At 32.6% G+C, this 18,579-nt stretch overlaps 1 protein-coding gene across 1 annotated transcript; it reads left to right on the forward strand.

The window, feature by feature from the left end:
• Positions 1 to 746: 746 nt before the first annotated feature.
• LOC103259555 (collagen alpha-1(XI) chain-like) lies at positions 747 to 18,318 on the forward strand (the record flags this gene model as incomplete). Its single annotated transcript, XM_008057216.2, has 10 exons — positions 747 to 800; positions 1,654 to 1,761; positions 2,260 to 2,313; positions 2,423 to 2,458; positions 2,554 to 2,607; positions 3,880 to 4,129; positions 8,059 to 8,171; positions 9,610 to 9,678; positions 15,191 to 15,424; positions 16,611 to 18,318. Coding segments are annotated over 10 exons (1,119 nt in total), but the record flags the coding sequence as incomplete, so codon positions are not given.
• Between the last annotated feature and the right edge of the window lie 261 nt (positions 18,319 to 18,579).

Below are 18,579 nucleotides of genomic sequence, written 5' to 3' on the forward strand. Positions count from 1 at the left end.
TTGTTGTATCAGAATCAAAGATGTGTTATTAAGATAGTTTTGTAAACTGTGTGGCAACTTACACATGCAAGATGGTGTAGAGATTATTAGATATTCTCAGTATTTCATTCTCTCTGGCAATCATAGTGAAATTATGTCTACATTCAAAAGAACAAAGATTAAGAATTGAAATTGGAATTCAGAAAATTGGCCATATTGTAAGAGAATGACAGACCTCCATTTTTAAGTTAGCATGTATAAAAATAAGCTTTTTATTCTATAGAATATTCGGCAACCATTCTGAAGCATATAAACATAGTTTATTAAATTTTTTGTCTAAATTATTTTTGTGGTCATAAGAGATCAATTGACGACCAAAAGCTTAGTGTTTTTAAAAATTGTACTGAATGTTGCAATCTTTGAAATCTGCTTGGCATAAAAATATTTGACTAGTTGTGTAATTTGGAAATCCCTTCTAAAAATAGTATACTGAAAAGTTTACACTTTCTTCTCAAAAGCCATATAAGCCATGCCCAATTTGTAGCATCATATGTATTTAATAAAAATTATCAATATTATGGTGACAGATTAAAACCAGGTTACTTTAAACATATGAATTTACTTAGAGTTCTGAAAAATAAATTAACACATCATTATTAACTATATTTGAACTCTACATTTCAAAACCAAACTAGCTCTATGACTAGTAATATGATTCTTTAGTTCCTACCTACTGTATTTTTTACTTATTTTTTCTTATTATTTAGGGACCTCCTGGCTTACCTGGTCTCAAAGGTGACCCTGGCTCCAAGGGTGAAAAGGTGAGAAGAAAATAATGTAGAATTACAATTTTGATATTCTGATAGTAAAGGCAATTGTTTTTGCAGATTAAAAGGCGACTTCAAGCAATATCTTTATCATTCTAACCATGGAAAAGACTGTCAATCCTGAGCTTCTCAGATATATTTAGAGAGAAGAAAATAAGTAAATAGTGAAAAATGTACCAGAATTCAGTGCTATATCTTTCCAGTGTTCCCTGGTAGAGCCATATGAAGAAAGCATATGGTTATACTAAAATAACTATTCAGAAAATAAACAGATGGAATAACAAAATAACAATTTTTGTTTTTTAAAACATGAACATAATAATTTTAAACAAGAAATGTCTTTCAAATAGTAATTTGATCTCCAGAATTTGTGCTGAGTTGCACCAAATTGATAGAAAAAATAAGCCTTTTTTAGAATAGTGTTAATATTGTCTGGATAATTTTTAAATCTCCAGATGCTTTTTAAAGACTGTGAAGTATGTAAGAATAGAAACCATTTCATGTTAAATGAGATGCTTATTAAACAATGAGCTTTCGATTTTTATGTGTCTTTTAGTTGAGATAGTTCCCCAAATGAAACACTGTAGATGATATTATTAGAAAGCATTTTGTTTCATAGTACTCCCAACCCTTAATAAATCCATAACTTAAAGCAAGCAGTAAATGATCTGGTTAGGTGAAGGAAGGATGGTTCCTGTATTCTATTCATAAGAATTATTTTAATTTTTTTATCTGCATTTTCTATTTTTATGTTTTATGAATTTAATGTGCAAATATTTTATGAAAAAGTTTTAATTATGGTTGTGATTTACATATTATTAAAGTTTCCTTTCTCTGCCTTCTAAAGGGACATCCTGGTTTAATTGGCCTGATTGGTCCTCCAGGAGAACAAGGGGAAAAGGGAGACAGAGGACTTCCTGGAACTCAAGGATCCCCAGGAGTAAAGGGTGATGGGGTGAGTAAAAATATAGATGATTTTTGCTACTACTTCTTAGAGATACACACTCACACACTTTTGCATATTCTTTTAAATGTGATCAAAGAAGTAATTTAGGGTGTCTTTATTCTAATCTGCTTAAATGAGTGATGTTTTCAAAAAGAAATTTTTATTTAACGTTAGAGTGAATAAATTAAAAATATGATTTACATTAGAAATCATAAAAATGACAGTTCAGTAGCTGAACTACTGAATTTTCATCACGTGGAAATCTTATTCTGAGGATAGCACAAACATAAAGTTTTATATATATATGTATATATTTAAAAGAGGAAGCTTATAGACAGTAACAAAATTAGAAAAATTATCAGATTATTTTGTAAAAGTAATGTCTTAGATGCACAATGGTATAGAAGTATTTTTGAATTCTCTACATTTGTCAATGTGTTTGTTATGCAAAACATGGAAATGGAATAGATGAGGAACACTCTTTAAATTGGATGATTCTCTCTCTAGGGTATTCCAGGTCCTGCTGGTCCCATAGGTCCACCTGGTCCTCCAGGCTTACCGGTAAGTAGAAGACAAAATAATTCCGTAGGGTAGTGTTAAGTGATGTGTATACCATTGAGTTGCAATGCTCCTGATTTTTTATCTGTGCTTTTTCCCGTACATCTTCTAGGGTCCTCAAGGTCCAAAGGGTAACAAAGGCTCTAGTGTAAGTACTTTTCCCTTTCACATTTTAATGTTTCAGTGAAACCTATTCAGTTGCCTGTTTTCTATTCATGAACTCTCCCTTTTCCTTTCTCACAGGGGCCTGCTGGCCAGAAAGGTGACAGTGGTCTTCCAGGACCTCCTGGGCCTCCGGTAAGTGGCTGTTCACAAGAATGATGTTCTGATAATTCACATCTGGAGGCTGCCAATGATTTCTCTGAATTCATAGGATGAATGAAAAAGCACTTTCTGTCAAAAGTGCTGATTTTATAGGAAAGGGTAACTATATCATTTAAGAATCAGGTTCCCATGCCAAAATTGATTTCACTTTTTAAATATAGTGATACCTTAATTATATATTATAATATCCTTGTTTTCATTCATTTTTTCAAGAGAATCATGTACTTTTTTATGTTACATTTTAATGAAGCCAAATTTAATGGTTGTATGCCACAAAGATGCATTTATACCTGACTCTAAGAATAAAGACCTAAGTTCAGATGCTTGACTTTTTTTAGTGAATATATAATGATAGTAATACAAAGCCATAATAATAGCCACCATTTATTAATACTGACATTTGCCAGACTCCACACAGCTATTAGGTGGCAGAAATAAAATATAAATGCATGTGAAAGAAATTTTGGTTCTTTTCTCGAGCTAAAGTATGTCCAACTATATGGGCGTTCATTTGCTAGGGCTACCAGAGCAGAGTCTCACAGAATGGGTGACTTAAACAACAGAAATGTGTTGTCTTACAGTCCTGGAGGCTGAAGTCCTTGATAAAAGTGTCAGTGGTGTTAGTTTCTATTCCTCACCTCTCTCCTTGACTTGTAGGTAGCTGTCTTTTTTCTGAGTCTCTTTACATGATCTTCCTTCTGTGTGTCATTATTTTCAAATTTTTCCTTTTTATAAGATTATCAGTCATATTGTGTCAAGGCCCACCCTAATGACCTCATCTCCACTAATTATATACTCAGCAAGCTTATTTCCAAATAAGATCACATTTGGAGGTACTGGGAGTTAGGACTTCAACATATGAATTTTGTGGGACACAATTCAATCTATAACAACATGGATTAACTATTTGTCACAGCTCTATTCTTCATGTAAATTCAATTCTGGATGTATTTATTTTAAATTTGTTAATTTATAAAGACTTGAGTTTTGCATATTTGAAGCAAGCTAATGTATGCATATTTTTTAAAGTTTAATGTTTCAAAATGTATACATCATTATCAAGTTTAATAGGCAGTTTATTCGATAGCACAAGAGCCTTAAAATACTGTTCTAATTCTCAGAGACTTGAAAATCTCGTTGTGGAGATAGGGCGTATTAGCAAGGAAAAGCATAACCCATAATAACTAATATCTGCAGAACATTTTACTTTTTGAAACAGTTGCATTCACATGACCTGCTTTACAGGGTCCACCTGGTGAAGTCATTCAGCCCTTACCAATCTTGTCACCCAAAAAAACAAGAAGACACACAGAAAGCTTGCAAGCAGATGCAGATGATAATATTCTTGATTACTCGGATGGAATGGAAGAAATATTTGGTTCCCTCAATTCCCTGAAACAAGACATTGAGCATATGAAATTTCCAATGGGCACTCAGACCAATCCAGCCCGAACCTGCAAAGACCTGCAACTCAGCCATCCTGACTTCCCCGATGGTATGTTAATAATACATGACAAAGCAAATATACTGAACCTCTGAGTTACTGAGGTGCACTGTCAGCCCATTAATTCTAGTTAAATGTTTAAAACAGTCTGTAACTAAGTCTAAACAATTATTAATTCACATCTTGTATACAGAAGTCATTTATGTTGCATAATTCAGGATCCACTTTGAAAATCCTTGTCTGTTAAATAGGGTTTCATTAACTTATGACAAGATTATTTTTGGATGATTATAACTAACACAAATATACTTTGTTATAACTATCACAGAATGGGTATTATGTGTTTATACATATGTGCATATTGAAATATAATTATTACTTAGTTTGCATTAATATCATGAATACTTACATTCATATGACTAAAATTAATTCATTAGTACTTTACATTAATATGAATAATATGGATATGATTAAATAACAACTGATGAATATTTAATTTATCAGTTTAACAATGGTTTGGCAAACAGACTATTTAAGAATTGGGATAGCTTGTGGCAAAAATTTATCTTTGATTGATCCACAAATAACCAGAACAACTGTGACTAGCTTACTTAGTAATGACGATCAGAATAATTTATCATACCTACAAAACCATTTCATCACTGTTGCTCTAAGAAAGAGTTTCAAGTATGCTAAGTCAGTTGACTAAACTCATACTTACTAAACTAAGAAGGGGGAGATCTTTATCAGATTTAAAATCTTACTTTATATTAAATGCTTTTCCTCACTCAAAAATGTTATCTTGAATTATCAGTCCTATGATGACGTTATAACTATGATATACATAATTCAGTATTTAATTAATGTAATTCAAAAGCAGCCACCATAAAGGAAGAATGTCATAAACATCTTATTATTTTAATCAAGCACATCCTGTTAAAACTAAAGCACAGGGAGTTATTAGGGTTCCTACACAAACTGGTATCCAAGATCTTCACATTTAATACTTTTATCTTTAAAAGATACATTTAGTTCAGTGACTTGTAAGACATATTTCTAACTAGCATTATTTAGGCAAAGGATTTATATGGTATAGTTTGAGATTGTGTCAGAATATTTCACCTTCTTCTCCTAAATTTAAAAATATTTTTGGTCCATCAGAAAATTCCTACTATGTGTATATGGCATTTAAAAAAAATACAGAAAATATGATATGGCATTGTAGTACAACTTTTACACTTCTGACTTAGATGAATAAGATAATCAATCAATCATACATAATTGAAAGTCAATTGTAAAAGATAGGCACATGCATTGAGTTATAAAACGATATATAATTAATTAGAACCTGAGCAGTGAAGAAAAAATTATTGTACATTTTGGGAATAGTAAATTAACTGTGGATTATACCTCCCAGTTGCTTCTATATAACTAGCTTCATCAATTCTTTAATATAATAATTAATTAATTAAGGTTAAATATTTATGTGTTTTTGATCTATGTCACTCACTGTTCTTCTCACAGAAATTCACAGAAGAACCGACAAAATAATGTCCTTAAGCTACTAATTATCTAATGATGGAGACAAGAAACCCAAAAATGTTAATAACATATTGTGACCGACTCTTTGAAAAAAACTTGGTATTTAGATAATTAAAGGATGATTATATTTTAAATAAATGGAATGTTAATATTTGAAGAAGTAACATTTTAACTGAAATCTTAATGTATTAGTAACCATACTAAGAATCAAAAGGGCATTCCAGGCAGAGTATTTGAGACATTTGTAAAGCTTTGAAAATGATGGGGTCTTGCCGTTTTTAAGAAACTAAAAGAAGGTTGCTGTGGCTTCTGTGAGCAAATGGGGAATTACTTGAAGTAATTTGGAAGGAAGCAAAATGGAATCAAAATAACTGATTAAGAAGTTGTTGGATTGATCTAGACAGGGGATGACAGTGATCTAACTTAAATGTGGCAAGAGAAATTGAGATGAATAAATTAGAGATCAACTGAACACTGTATCCATAGGATATGAAACCACTTTATTGAATGAAGGTATTTAAACAATTAAGCAATTAATATATTAACCGAAAGAATATTTCATGACAATGTTAACTAAATAAAACAAGATAAAAATGATACTTTCCATATAATTCAAAATCATATATGTCTAAAAATCATCTAAAAAGTATCAAAGATTAAGAGTACGTCTGGTTGGTGCAAATCTTGGAGATTTTTATTTTTATTTTTTTTTCCTGAGAATTCCTATTTGTTTCAGACATGACTGCATTAATGGTATAATTTAAAAAGTGTAAATGTTTTTATTAATAAGCTATTCAAGTTATCTGACAAATAATAGAAGCTTATTGGGTATTAGAGTACATTTTCTGTTTATATACAAGTAGTGGTAGGCAAAGTAGAAGTCATAGAAAATTAAAAAAAGTTGGACATTGGATTTTTGAGAGTTCCAGTGCTAAGTTGAGCAACTTGAGCTTTTAAGATACTGAAAGTTCATAAACAATGGATTTATATAGTTCCAGTTAGTATTTGAAATAAAGTGGCAGCATTAAACAATGGCAGGATGTGTATGGTTTGGAAGAGTTACTCCTTTCTACCCCATAATAGGGTTGCAGCTGAAAGCCTTATTTACAAAAGGCAGGTTAACAAGAGAAAAGCATAATGGATTTATTTGGTTATAATTTTACATGACTCAGAATGATGACCAAAGATATAGGGAAAGCGCTCTAATTTTATGTTTAGGTTCGATGAAGCAGGATAGCTGTGCAAAAATGTGATGTGTGTTCATACTCTAATGAGTAGGGAAACCCAGCAAGTCCTTCTGTTCAGATTCTTCCTGGCCTCTCTGTTGTAGCATTTCTTTCTCCTGGGTATGAAGCAGGAACCTCTGGAATGAAGGTCTTCATTTCTCTGTGGCCAACTGTTTCACAGCAAGAAGGTAGAAGGTTAAAGTAGTATTCTTAGGATTTATAACTTGTTTTAGGGAAAAGGGGTTCTGGTTTCTGTGACCCACCTTGGGGAAGAGGAGTCTAGTTTCTATGATTTTCCTCAGTGGAGAATAAGAGGCAAGAAACAGGACAGCAGAAGATTAGAGAACAACTCTGTGCTTCTGAGGCTGCTTCTGAGGTTTTGCTTTGGGATATCATTTTCTGGGCCCCATCAGAAGGAAACAAAGTAATGGTCACATGTATATAAATTTTGATTTCCAATAACTCTTATTAGCAAAAACCATATTGTCAATTATTTAAAAAATATACTTGGTTAGTCTGATTATTAACCATATTTACTAACATAACACCAAATTAATGGTCATAGATATTCACATGATAACATTTCTTTTGTAACATTTCAATAATGGTATCAATAGTAGACTGCATTAACTTATTATAAAGTAGTTTTTTTCAAGACCTCATTCAAGAAGGGAGTACAATTACAATAAAACAAAATTACAAAGCTTTTGTTATCAAGTAAGGCAAAGGTATGATCCCTAAAACTAAGGAGATACTCTCACCTCCACTGATACAAATGAATAAACCAGGAAGAAAATATCTTTATTATACTCAGATTACTTAAGTAGTAAATAATACTTAAGAGATTTGGAGTCAAGTATGTCAGGTTCCAATATTAATGCAATTTATTACACATGGATAGATAGAATGTTAATATTTGAGAAGATGATATTTAAGCTGAAAGTTAAAAGTGATAAACACAAGAATTTTAAAAAAGGCATTCCTGGCAGTTTATGGGATGTCTGCAAAGCTTCGAAGAAGATAAGATAAAGTAACACTCTTTATTCATAATAAATAAATAAATAAATAAACCCTAATATGCCCAAATGCTTAAAAAGGAAAAGATCTGTAATGTGCATTTTTTATTTCTCTTTGTCATAAAATGTGATATCTAAGGCATTCAACTTTGATATCAATGATTTTGTATGTGACATATTTTTTGCTATCTTCTAGGTGAATATTGGATTGATCCTAACCAAGGCTGTTCAGGCGATTCTTTCAAAGTTTACTGTAATTTCACATCTGGTGGTGAGACGTGCATTTATCCAGACAAAAAATCTGAGGGAGTAAGTACCAATCTGTTTTGGTGGTGAATGTTGACAGTTCCTGCCATGTTTTTGCAATATTGAACTAAGCAGGAAAATTATACTGTCATATTTTCATTTATCTGCTTTTCTTCCAGGGTAATTAGAGCATTTCATTTGCATAAACATGAATAAGGCACCAAAGTGATGCACAGAGTTAACAAATACTTCTCTCCCTTATTTCTTACCAGATGTATTTTCATGCACCTGCTTGCGCTCTAAAATTCTATTGCTTTCCATGACACAGCACAGCTGAATCTCAAATCTTAGTGCATGTATACTATTCTTCTGCCCAATCACCACATGGTAGAACTCACAGCTGTGTATTATGCCCAATATATCCAATTGTGTAAAGAATTAATCTCGTATATAAAATGAGAGTATTCTCTGCATGTACATGTTTTTTAAAGATTAGACAGATTTTTTCATTTTCCCCTAACAGTATCAATATTCTTGAGTCCTATCTTGTAAGTTAAATGCAGATTATTATTATAAGGAAATATTTCTTTTTTGCTAGCATAAGTATTTTCTTAAAACATTTTAAAATGGAACTTCTTTTCATTACTTGTATTCATGTAATAACCCTCATGTACAGTGTGGACATACAGAGGCGCAGAAATTCCTTAAGGTAAAGCTAGTAGCTTTACATGTGGCTGTTTTTAGGAGAAAAGTTGCATTTGTGAGTAAAAAGTGGATAGTAGGGACAGTGGGCAAAGCAACTTCCATCTCCCAGCACCACTTGGCATGTGGCAAAGCATTATAAAGCTCCCCTAGTCTCCGGAGAAATGTGGGAACATGGAAAATGCCTCCCCTTGAATTGATGACTCAAGTTCCCTATCGTGAGGACTTATATACCCTTATTTTGCTGATCTTTACAAAGCAAAACAATAAATGTGGATCTGTTCTTCACAGCAGGGAATGATAAGGCTTGCTTCCTACCAGTGACTTTCCTGTAGCATCTCTCCTTGGTTCCTGGCTGAATACTTTCAAATATCTCCATTGGCTGGGGAATGCAGATAGTACCTGCCTTGCAGGCTGATGTTGACTGACACGTTGAGGGTTTCCTTTTCAAAGGGTTGCGAAGTATTCTTCTAATCTCCCCTAGAGTCCTTAGTATACCTTTACCAGGTGGTTTCTGCCTTTTCTTTTTGAGTCAGTCAAGAGAATAGGGAGGAAATGACTCAATCTTCACTGCATGCAAATTACCGGATCTGTCTCCAATTTCCCTCTTTATCTCATTATAACCCATTTTGCGTAATCCCATTGTATAGAGTTCTGTATAATCTCATTTTGTGTAGCTTTAAAAGTATTTTGAAAGTTCTTTAGCTTCTTAGTCTCACTGAAAATGACGTATATGTACATAAGCAATACTGTTCATAATTTTCACCTACTTTCTACTTTTTCTCTTCCTTTGCGATAGGTAAGAATTTCATCATGGCCAAAGGAGAAACCAGGAAGTTGGTTTAGTGAATTTAAGAGAGGAAAACTGGTATGTTATGACCTCAACATGAAATGGTTTATCACAACTCAAAAAGTAAAGCTCAAATTATATATCTCTAGATCTTGACAGTGAAAGTCTAAATGATACTAAGGAGTATTCCATGTGGTCTGTAGTTTGTTTCATCAAATATAACTCAGACTACTGTAGAATCCTAAAGCAATCTAAAATTGTTGAATCAAAATAAATGGAAATATGCTCAATTTACTGAAAAAAATTGATCAAACAATGTACACAATTTAAGTACCTAAGGCAGACATCATAAAAATGGATTATGTTATAAATATCAGATATAAAGACTGTAATATCCATTTAATATCTCTGACCCCTATTATTTCATTTTTCTATCTGCTTGAAACCTAATCTGTTCTTTGTTCTCCATTTCATAAAAGCTTTTGGAATGTGCATTTTTATCTGATTGTTTATAGCATTAATTTACTTAAATATTTCCATACCATTACCAGTTCATTTTAATCATTTTCTAAAGATATTTTAAGATTAGATATTGAAACTAAATTCCTGTTTTAAAGCTATTTACATGTGTTTAAGTATTTTAATTAGGGTTTAAAATAATTTACAACTAAGAATATTTTCCTGCTATGAATACAGAATAAGTATTGACTCAACAATTATTCATTTGTGTTGTTTTGGACATTCTGTGACAATGCTGATTATGTGTATCATTTAAGAACAAACAGGCATGTTTGTGATGAAAATTAAAACTATAACTCCAAAACAGAAAATGCAGGAACATATTTAAAGATTTGGATGTAGTACACACACTAGGAAATAATTGAAAAGAGTAAGTGAAATCAAGCAACATAAAAAGCGTTAAATTTTGCATTACTCTGAGATTTACTATTTTCCCACTCTGCTTTTTAAAAAAGAACAGAAGTATAATGAAGTATCTATTGGAAACAATTTTTTCTTATGTTTACTTTTTAGGAAACTAAAGCATACAAAGTGATTTTTTTTTTTAAGACAAACTGTGGTTACAGTAACTTACATGGGCATATAATTCTGATTTATAAAATTCTGTCTGAGTCTTCTGACCCTTAATGTATGCTTTTTTCGTTAGGTTGACATGAGCCTGTTGCTTCTTCTACAAGCTTCTCACATACCAGTTCACTGTGACAGTGATTTCATTCTATATAGCATAAAGGAGGAGAAGAGTTTTTGGGGTTTTTTTTAATTTCAGAATCATGGGGTACATGGGTAATTTGTCATACAAGTATATTGCATGAAGGTGAGGTTTGGGCTTCTAACAAGTCCTTCCCCACCCCCAGTAGTGGACATGGTACCCAGTAGGTGGTTTCACATCCCTTATATTTCCTCCTTTTCTCCCTCATTTAGTGGTGCCCAGTGTTTTTTGTTCCTGTCTTTGTGTCCATGTTTGCTCAACGTTTGGTGTTCACATTTGAGTAAGATCATGTGGTATTCAGTTTTTTGTTTCTGTAATAATTCACTTGGAATGATGGTCTCCAACTGCACCTGTGCTGCTGCAAATGATATTATTTTGTTCTTTATAACTGGGTAGTATTCCATCATGCATATGTACCACACATTTTTTGTCTAGTCCACCTTCAGTGAGCATCTGGACTGGCTGTATATTTCTGCTCTTGTGAATAATGCTGCAATAAACATACTCATGCAGGTGTTTGGGTAGAGTAATTTGTGTTCCTATGGGTATATTCCCAAAGTGGAATTGCTGGATTGAATGCTAGCTCTATTTTTAGTTATTTGAGAGATCACCAAACTGCTTTCTACAAAGACTGAACTAGCTTAATTCCCACTAACAGTGTACAAGCATCCCATTTTCTCCATAACTTTACCAACATCTGTTACTTTTTGACTTTTTAATAATAACCATACTGACTAGTGTGAGATGGTATTTCACTGTAGCTTTGATTTGCTTTTTTCTGATGATTAATAATGCTGAGAATTTTTTCATGTTTTTTGCCTGTATGAATGTCTTCCTTTGGGAAGTGTATGTTCATGTTCTTTGCACACTTTTTAATGGTGTTATTTTTTTTTTTTTCTGCTGATTTGCTTGGGTTTCTTATAGATTTTGGATGTTAGGCCCTTGTTGGATTCATAGTTTGCAAATAATTTTTCCCTCATTCTGTGGGTTATCTTTTTACTCTCTTAGTAGTCTGTTTTGCTGTGCAGAAGCTTTTTAGCTTGATAAGGACCCACCTGTCAATTTTAGATTTTGCTGCATTTGCTTTTGAGGACTTGATCATTTATTTATAGGGAAGGCAAGGTCCAAGAAGATGTCCCCTAGATTTTCTTCTAAGATTTGCATAGTTTGAGGTTTCCCATAAAAACCTTTGATCCATTTTGAGTTAAATTTTGTATATGGTGATAGGTAGAGGTCCAGTTTCATTCTTCTGCATGTGGTTAGACAGACTTCCCAGCACCATTTGCTATATATGGAATTCTTTCTCCAATGTTTTTTTCAGTGTTGTCAAAGGTAAGTTGGTTCAAAGTCCTTTGTCTTATTTCAAGGTTCTTTATTTGTTCCATGGTTCTGTGTGTCTATTTTTGTACCAGTAGTAAAGTTTGAAATCTGGAAGTGTGATGCCACCAGCTTTGTTCTTTTTGCTGAGGATTGCATTAGCTATTTAGGCTCTTTGTCTTGCTTTTATGTGAATTTAATATTGTCCTTTCTAGGTCTGTAAGAATGGTGCTGCTAATTTTGTAGGGGTTGTGATTAATCTGTGGATTGCTTTGGGTAGTATGGACATCTTGACAATATTGATTTTACAGTCTGTGAGCACAGGATGGTCTTCCATTTGTTTGTGACATCTTTCACTTATTTTGTAGTTCTCATTGTAAAGCCTTTTAACATTTTTGGTTAAATGAATACTGAGGTATTTGCATGGGTGTGTGTGTGTGTGTGTGTGTGTGTGTGTGTGTGTGTGTGTGTCTGTTGTGAATGAGACTTCTTAAAATCTGGTTCTTAGCATATTTGCTATTGGTGTATAGAAATGCAACTGATTTTTCTACATTGACTTTTGTATCCTGAGACTTTACTGAATTCATTTTTCAGTGCTCCGGTTTTTGGTTTTTTTTGTTTGTTTGTTTTCCAGAATCTCTAGGGTTTTCTTGATATAGAATCATAGTACCTTCAAAGAGAGATGATTTAACTTCCTCTTTTCCTATTTGGATGCCTCTAATTACTTTCTCCTGCCTGATTACTCCAGCTATGTTTTCCAGCACCTTGTTAAATAGGAGTCATGAGAGTGGACATCCTTGTCTTGTTCCAGTTCTTAAAGGCAATGATTCCAGCTTCTGCCCATTAGGTATGATGTTGGCTACAGGTTTGTCATAGATGACTGTTATTATTTTGAGGAATGTTCCCTTGACGCCTGATGTTTGAGGGTTTTTATCAAGAAAATGTGTTGGATTTTGTCAAATGTTTTTTCTGCATCTGTTGGACTTATCTGCATCTATTGGGCTTTACAACTGTTTCTGTGGTGGATTACATTTATTGATTTAGATATGTTGAATCAATCTTGAGTCTTGCATTCCATGAATGAAGTCCACCTGAACTTGATGAATGATCCTTGAAATGTGCTGTTGGATGCAATTTGCTAATATCTTGTTGAGAATTTTTGCACCTGTATTCATCAAGAAAATTGGCTTGTATTTTTCTTTTTTTGTTCAATCTTTGCCAACCTGAGTGTCAGGATAGTACTGACTCCATAGAATGAGCTAGGGTAGAATCCTTTCTTCTTGATTGTTTGGAATATTTCTGACATCCGTTCTTGTTTGTATACCTGGTATAATTCAGCTAAGAAACCATCTGACCAGGGCTTTTTTTTTTTCTTTTGGAGTTGGAGTCTCACTGTCACCCATTCTAGAGTGCAGTGGTATGCTGGGCTAAGGTGATCCTTCCACTCAGCCTTCCAAATAGCTGGAACTATAGGTCACACCCCCACACTCGGCTAATTTTGTTTATTTATTGTAGAGATGAGGTCTTGCCATGTTGCCTAGGCTGGTCTTGAACCCATGGGCTCAGGAAGTCCTCTTGTCTCTGCCTTCCAAAGTGCTGGGATTATAGACATGAGAAACTATGTCTGATAGTCAGGGCTTTTTTTTGTTTTTTAATTTTTTGTCAGGGAAGTTTCTTATTATTGATCCATTTCTTGGATTATTAGTCTTAATAGGATTTCAATTTCTTCCATGTAGGGTTTTAATTTCTTCTTGTTTCAATCTTGGGAGATTGTGTATTTTCAGTAATTTATTCATTTTCTCTGTATTTTCTAGTTTATATGCATGCAGATGTTAGTAGTAATTTCTGATAAGCATTTGCATTTCTTCACAGTCCATTGTAAAATTGTCTTTTCCATTTCTGATTGTGTTTAATTGAATTTTCTCTCATCCATATTTCTTTCTGTTTATCTATCTATCTATCTATCTATCTATCCAATGCGTCAATCATCTGTCTATCTTGTTAATCTTGCCGGTGGCCTGTCAATCTTATTTGTTGTTTCAAAGATCCAGCCTTTCAACTCATTGATCTGTTGTATGCTTTTTGTTTGTTTGTTTGTTTGTCTGTCTCTATTTCATTTAGCTCTGTTTTTACATTGACAATTTCCATGCTTCTACTAGCTTTGTGGCTAAATTTTCCTTGTCTTTCCATTTCCTTTAGGTGTGTCATTAGACTGTTTACTTGGGATCTTTCTATTTTCTTGATGTGTGCTTGCAATGCTATAAGCTTCCTTCTCAGCATTGTTTTCATGGTATCCCAGAGGTTTTGTTATGTTGTGTCTTTGCTTTTATTTGTTTCTAGGCATCTTTTTATGTCTGTCTTGATTTCTGTGTTAACCCAAAAGTCATTCAGAAGCATGTTGTTTAATTTCCATGTATTTGTGTGTTTTTGAGGGATCTTGTTTGGGATGATATTCATTTGGATTCCATTGTGGTAGGAGAAGATAGTTGGTTGGTATGATTTCAACTGTTTGAAATTTGTTCATGCTTGATTTATGGCTGAGGAAGTGGTCAGTCTTAGAGTATGTTCTATGTACTGATGAGAAGAAAACATATTCTATGGTTTGGTTGGAGTGTCTGTAGATGTCTATTAAATCTAATTGGCCCATTGTTGAGATTAAGTTCCAGATATTTGATGATTTTCTGCCTTGATGATCTGTCTAAAGTTCTCTGTGGGCTATTGAAGTCTCCAACAATTATTGTATGGTCATCTATGTCATGTCTTAGATTCATCAGCAGTTGTTTCATAAATCTGGGTATTTCTATTTTGAGTGCAAATACAGTCAAGATGAATATTTTTTGCTGATAAACTGAACCCTTTATCATTGTGTAGTGTCCTTCACTTCCTTTTTAACTTTTATTGGTGTAAAGCCTTTTTTATCTTATATAAGAATAACTACTCCTGCTCTTTTTATTTTTCATTTGCATAGAACTTTCTCCAACCTTTATCTTGAGCCTCTGGAGGTGAAAAGAGTCTTTACATGCCTTTTTATTTTTTTATTCCTAGCTTTCATATTTAGATGTTGAAGGAAATTCTATTAATATGGTGCAAATGACATTCCTGAAACTTCTAACCGCCTCTGCTCGGCAAAATTTTACCTATAACTGTCATCAGTCAGCAGCCTGGTATGATGTGTCATCAGGAAGTTATGACAAGGCAGTTCGGTTTCTGGGATCAAATGATGAGGAGATATCCTATGACAATAATCCTTTCATTAAAGCACTGTATGATGGCTGTGCGGTGAGTATAAATCTCTGCTTGCTTTTCTTCATAGAGATGCAAGGCAGTGTATAACTGTCTCATTCTGGTCCTAAGCCAGATTTCTCTGATGAAGTGGATGACAGTTGTTATTAAGATTTGATGTTTAACATTCATATGTCAAACTATAGTATATTAGAAACTACTAATGTTCACACACCCAAGTACACACACAGGCACTCTGAAACATATAGACAGATGCATTTTTAAAGCCATAACAATAGTAATCTTGGATCAGACATTATTTCATTATTCCTGATATTTGAATAATCTTACAGCTGATTATTCCTGCAATAAAAAGGAGAATAAAAACCTTCTGTCATGTGCCTTTTTTTAATCTGTGATTTTAAAATGACAGATAAAGAAAACATCATTATACCATTTCTACCATAGATAATTTTTACCCTTGTGTTTTGTTTATAAGGAGTTTGTTAATTGGTATTATATTACACTCGTTTGGGACTCACTACTAGAACTATCTTTTTTACACACATGAAAATTCCATAAAAGGAAAATGATTCCTAGAATACACTATACAGCTCATGACTTTAGTTGAGTATTGATGAATAAAATCACCATTACAAATAAACAGGTTCATGCCTTCAACAAAATGGGTGGTGTACAAGTGGAGGAAAGAAGAGAGAATAAAACAAGTTAATGAAGCAAATGTTCTGGAAAGCTTTCCCAATACTAGTACATTGTTAAATATTCACAATATTAACATATAGCAGCAGAAACGTTTTGACTTTCGACTTTCTGTATGTAGTATAATTCTAATCCTGTATTCAAATTTTTCACAAGAGAATTTGACTACATATATCTTAATTATAACTATAGTGGTAAAGATATATTATTTATATAGGATGATACAATACCAATATACATTTTCATATTAAATTGTATTTATTGACTCAATAAGATTCTTTTAAACTCTGAGCTATTTTGGAGTATCATAGTTGAACAATTACATTTAAATATTCAATGTAGTATTAAAAATTTAAAACTATATCAGATAAAAAAGAAGAGTTATTACAGAGATAATGGCAAATTTGTTTTTTTACTCTTTCTCACCTTCTTACCTTCACTCAGAGCTTATTAAAAAAAAACTACATGTATTTCTAAAATATCAAATGATTTTATAACTTTTTATTTCTGCTTAATTTTACAGTCCAGAAAAGGCTATGAAAAGACTGTGATTGAAATAAATACACCAAAAATTGATCAAGTACCTATTGTTGATGTCATGATCAATGACTTTGGTGATCAGAATCAGAAGTTTGGATTTGAAGTTGGTCCTGTTTGCTTTCTTGGCTAAGATTAGGACAGACATCATATGAAAAAAAACCGAAAATATACCTTGGTGCCACCAACCCATTTTGTGCCACATGCAAGTTTTGAATAAGGATGGTATAGAAAACAACATGCTACATACTGGTACCATTTAGGAAATACTGATGCCTTTATGGGGGAAAAAAATCACATGACAAAAACTTTGAAAATCATAAAGATATAAGATAGTGTGGCTGAGATGGAAACAGGGCTGATTCTGGATTCCGAATTCTCATCTCTCCTTTTCCTATTTGAATTTCTTTGGTGCTGTAGAAAACAAAAAGAGAAAAATATATATTCATAAAAGATATGGTGCTCATTCTCATCCATCAAGGATGTGCTAAAACAGTGTGTTTAATAAATTGTAATTATTTTATGTACAGTTCTATACCGTTATCTATGTGTCCCTTTCCAAAACTTGCACGTGTCCCTGAATTCCACCTAACTAATTTTATGACAATTGCAGAATTATGATGGCAATAAATATATGTATAATGAAAAAAAATAAAGTTGTAATTTCTGACGACTCTAACTCCCTTTCTTTGGTGAATAATAAAATGCCTTTGTATATATTGATGTCAAAGAGTTCCATTATTTGATGTCGCCAATAAATTTCTCAGAGGGCAAAACCCTGGAAGACTTTTGGAAGCACACTCCGATCAACTCTTCTCTGCTGACAATTATTTCCGCTGAATTTCAGCCAGAAAGATCATGCATTTTGATGCTTTATTCAATGCTATACCTCAAACTATTTTTTCTCAGAGTCCAGGATTTCACAGGATACTTGTATATATGGAAAACAAACAAGTTTATATTTTTGAACAGGGAAATATGTATGAGAAATTAATTTAACAAATCAGTGCTTCCATCAAGCAAACGATCATATGTACAATTTTTTTCTACTTTATCTCATCTCATTGTTTTCAGTGTGCTTCAGTAATGCAGATTAATATTAAAGATGGAAATTTAACAATTATTTATGAATTTGTGCAATGTCAGATTTTCTAAGCAATCGACTTCTTGAATTTGATTCTAAGTTGCATATTATAATAGTCTCAGATATTTTATCTGCCCAACAAATATTATTTTTTTCCTTTTGAATGATTTTATAAGTCATTTGACCTACCTAATTTCTGAATAATATATGGTTGAACTGTTAATGACAGTGTTTGTTTTAAAAGTCATACTTATTCAAGGCAATCAAAACATTTTTTTTCCACTAAGGTATTTTCTTTCAGGTAGCTTGAAATAGCAATAAAATATAAAAATTACAAACTGAACTTTGTATCTATTTTAAGTAATATATGTAAGACTTGAAAATAAATGTGTTATTTCTTATATAAAATGTTAAATTAATTGATACCAGACTCCACTGGAACATTTTCAACTGATAATTTATCACAAAAGAGCATACCTGTAATATTGAAATTAAAACATGAACATATGTCATTCAGAATTTCTTTTATTTTTGAAATCAAGTTTGTAAATGTCCTTTTAATAAGGGAGATATGAATCCTATAAATAAACTCAAGTCTTGTCTACCTGGATTGGTCATTCTCTTTCTTAAATAAGTTCCAAATTATTGTCTATTGTAGAAAAGACACTTGATTCTCTGTCTTGACCATCCAGATTAGAATAGTTTTACATTTCTGAATAAGCATATTACCATTCAGAGACAAGTTGTTTAATTCCCCTACATTTGTGACATAGTAAACACCACATGGTAATACTCTACTTATAAAACAAAGATAGATTATACTTAAAATCTCACAGAAACATTTTTATAACTAAACATTTTACAAATTTTC

The sequence above is a fragment of the Carlito syrichta genome, unplaced genomic scaffold (genome assembly GCF_000164805.1).
Source record: "Carlito syrichta isolate Samal-C Ts95f unplaced genomic scaffold, Tarsius_syrichta-2.0.1 Scaffold302873, whole genome shotgun sequence".
Lineage (NCBI taxonomy): Eukaryota > Metazoa > Chordata > Mammalia > Primates > Tarsiidae > Carlito > Carlito syrichta.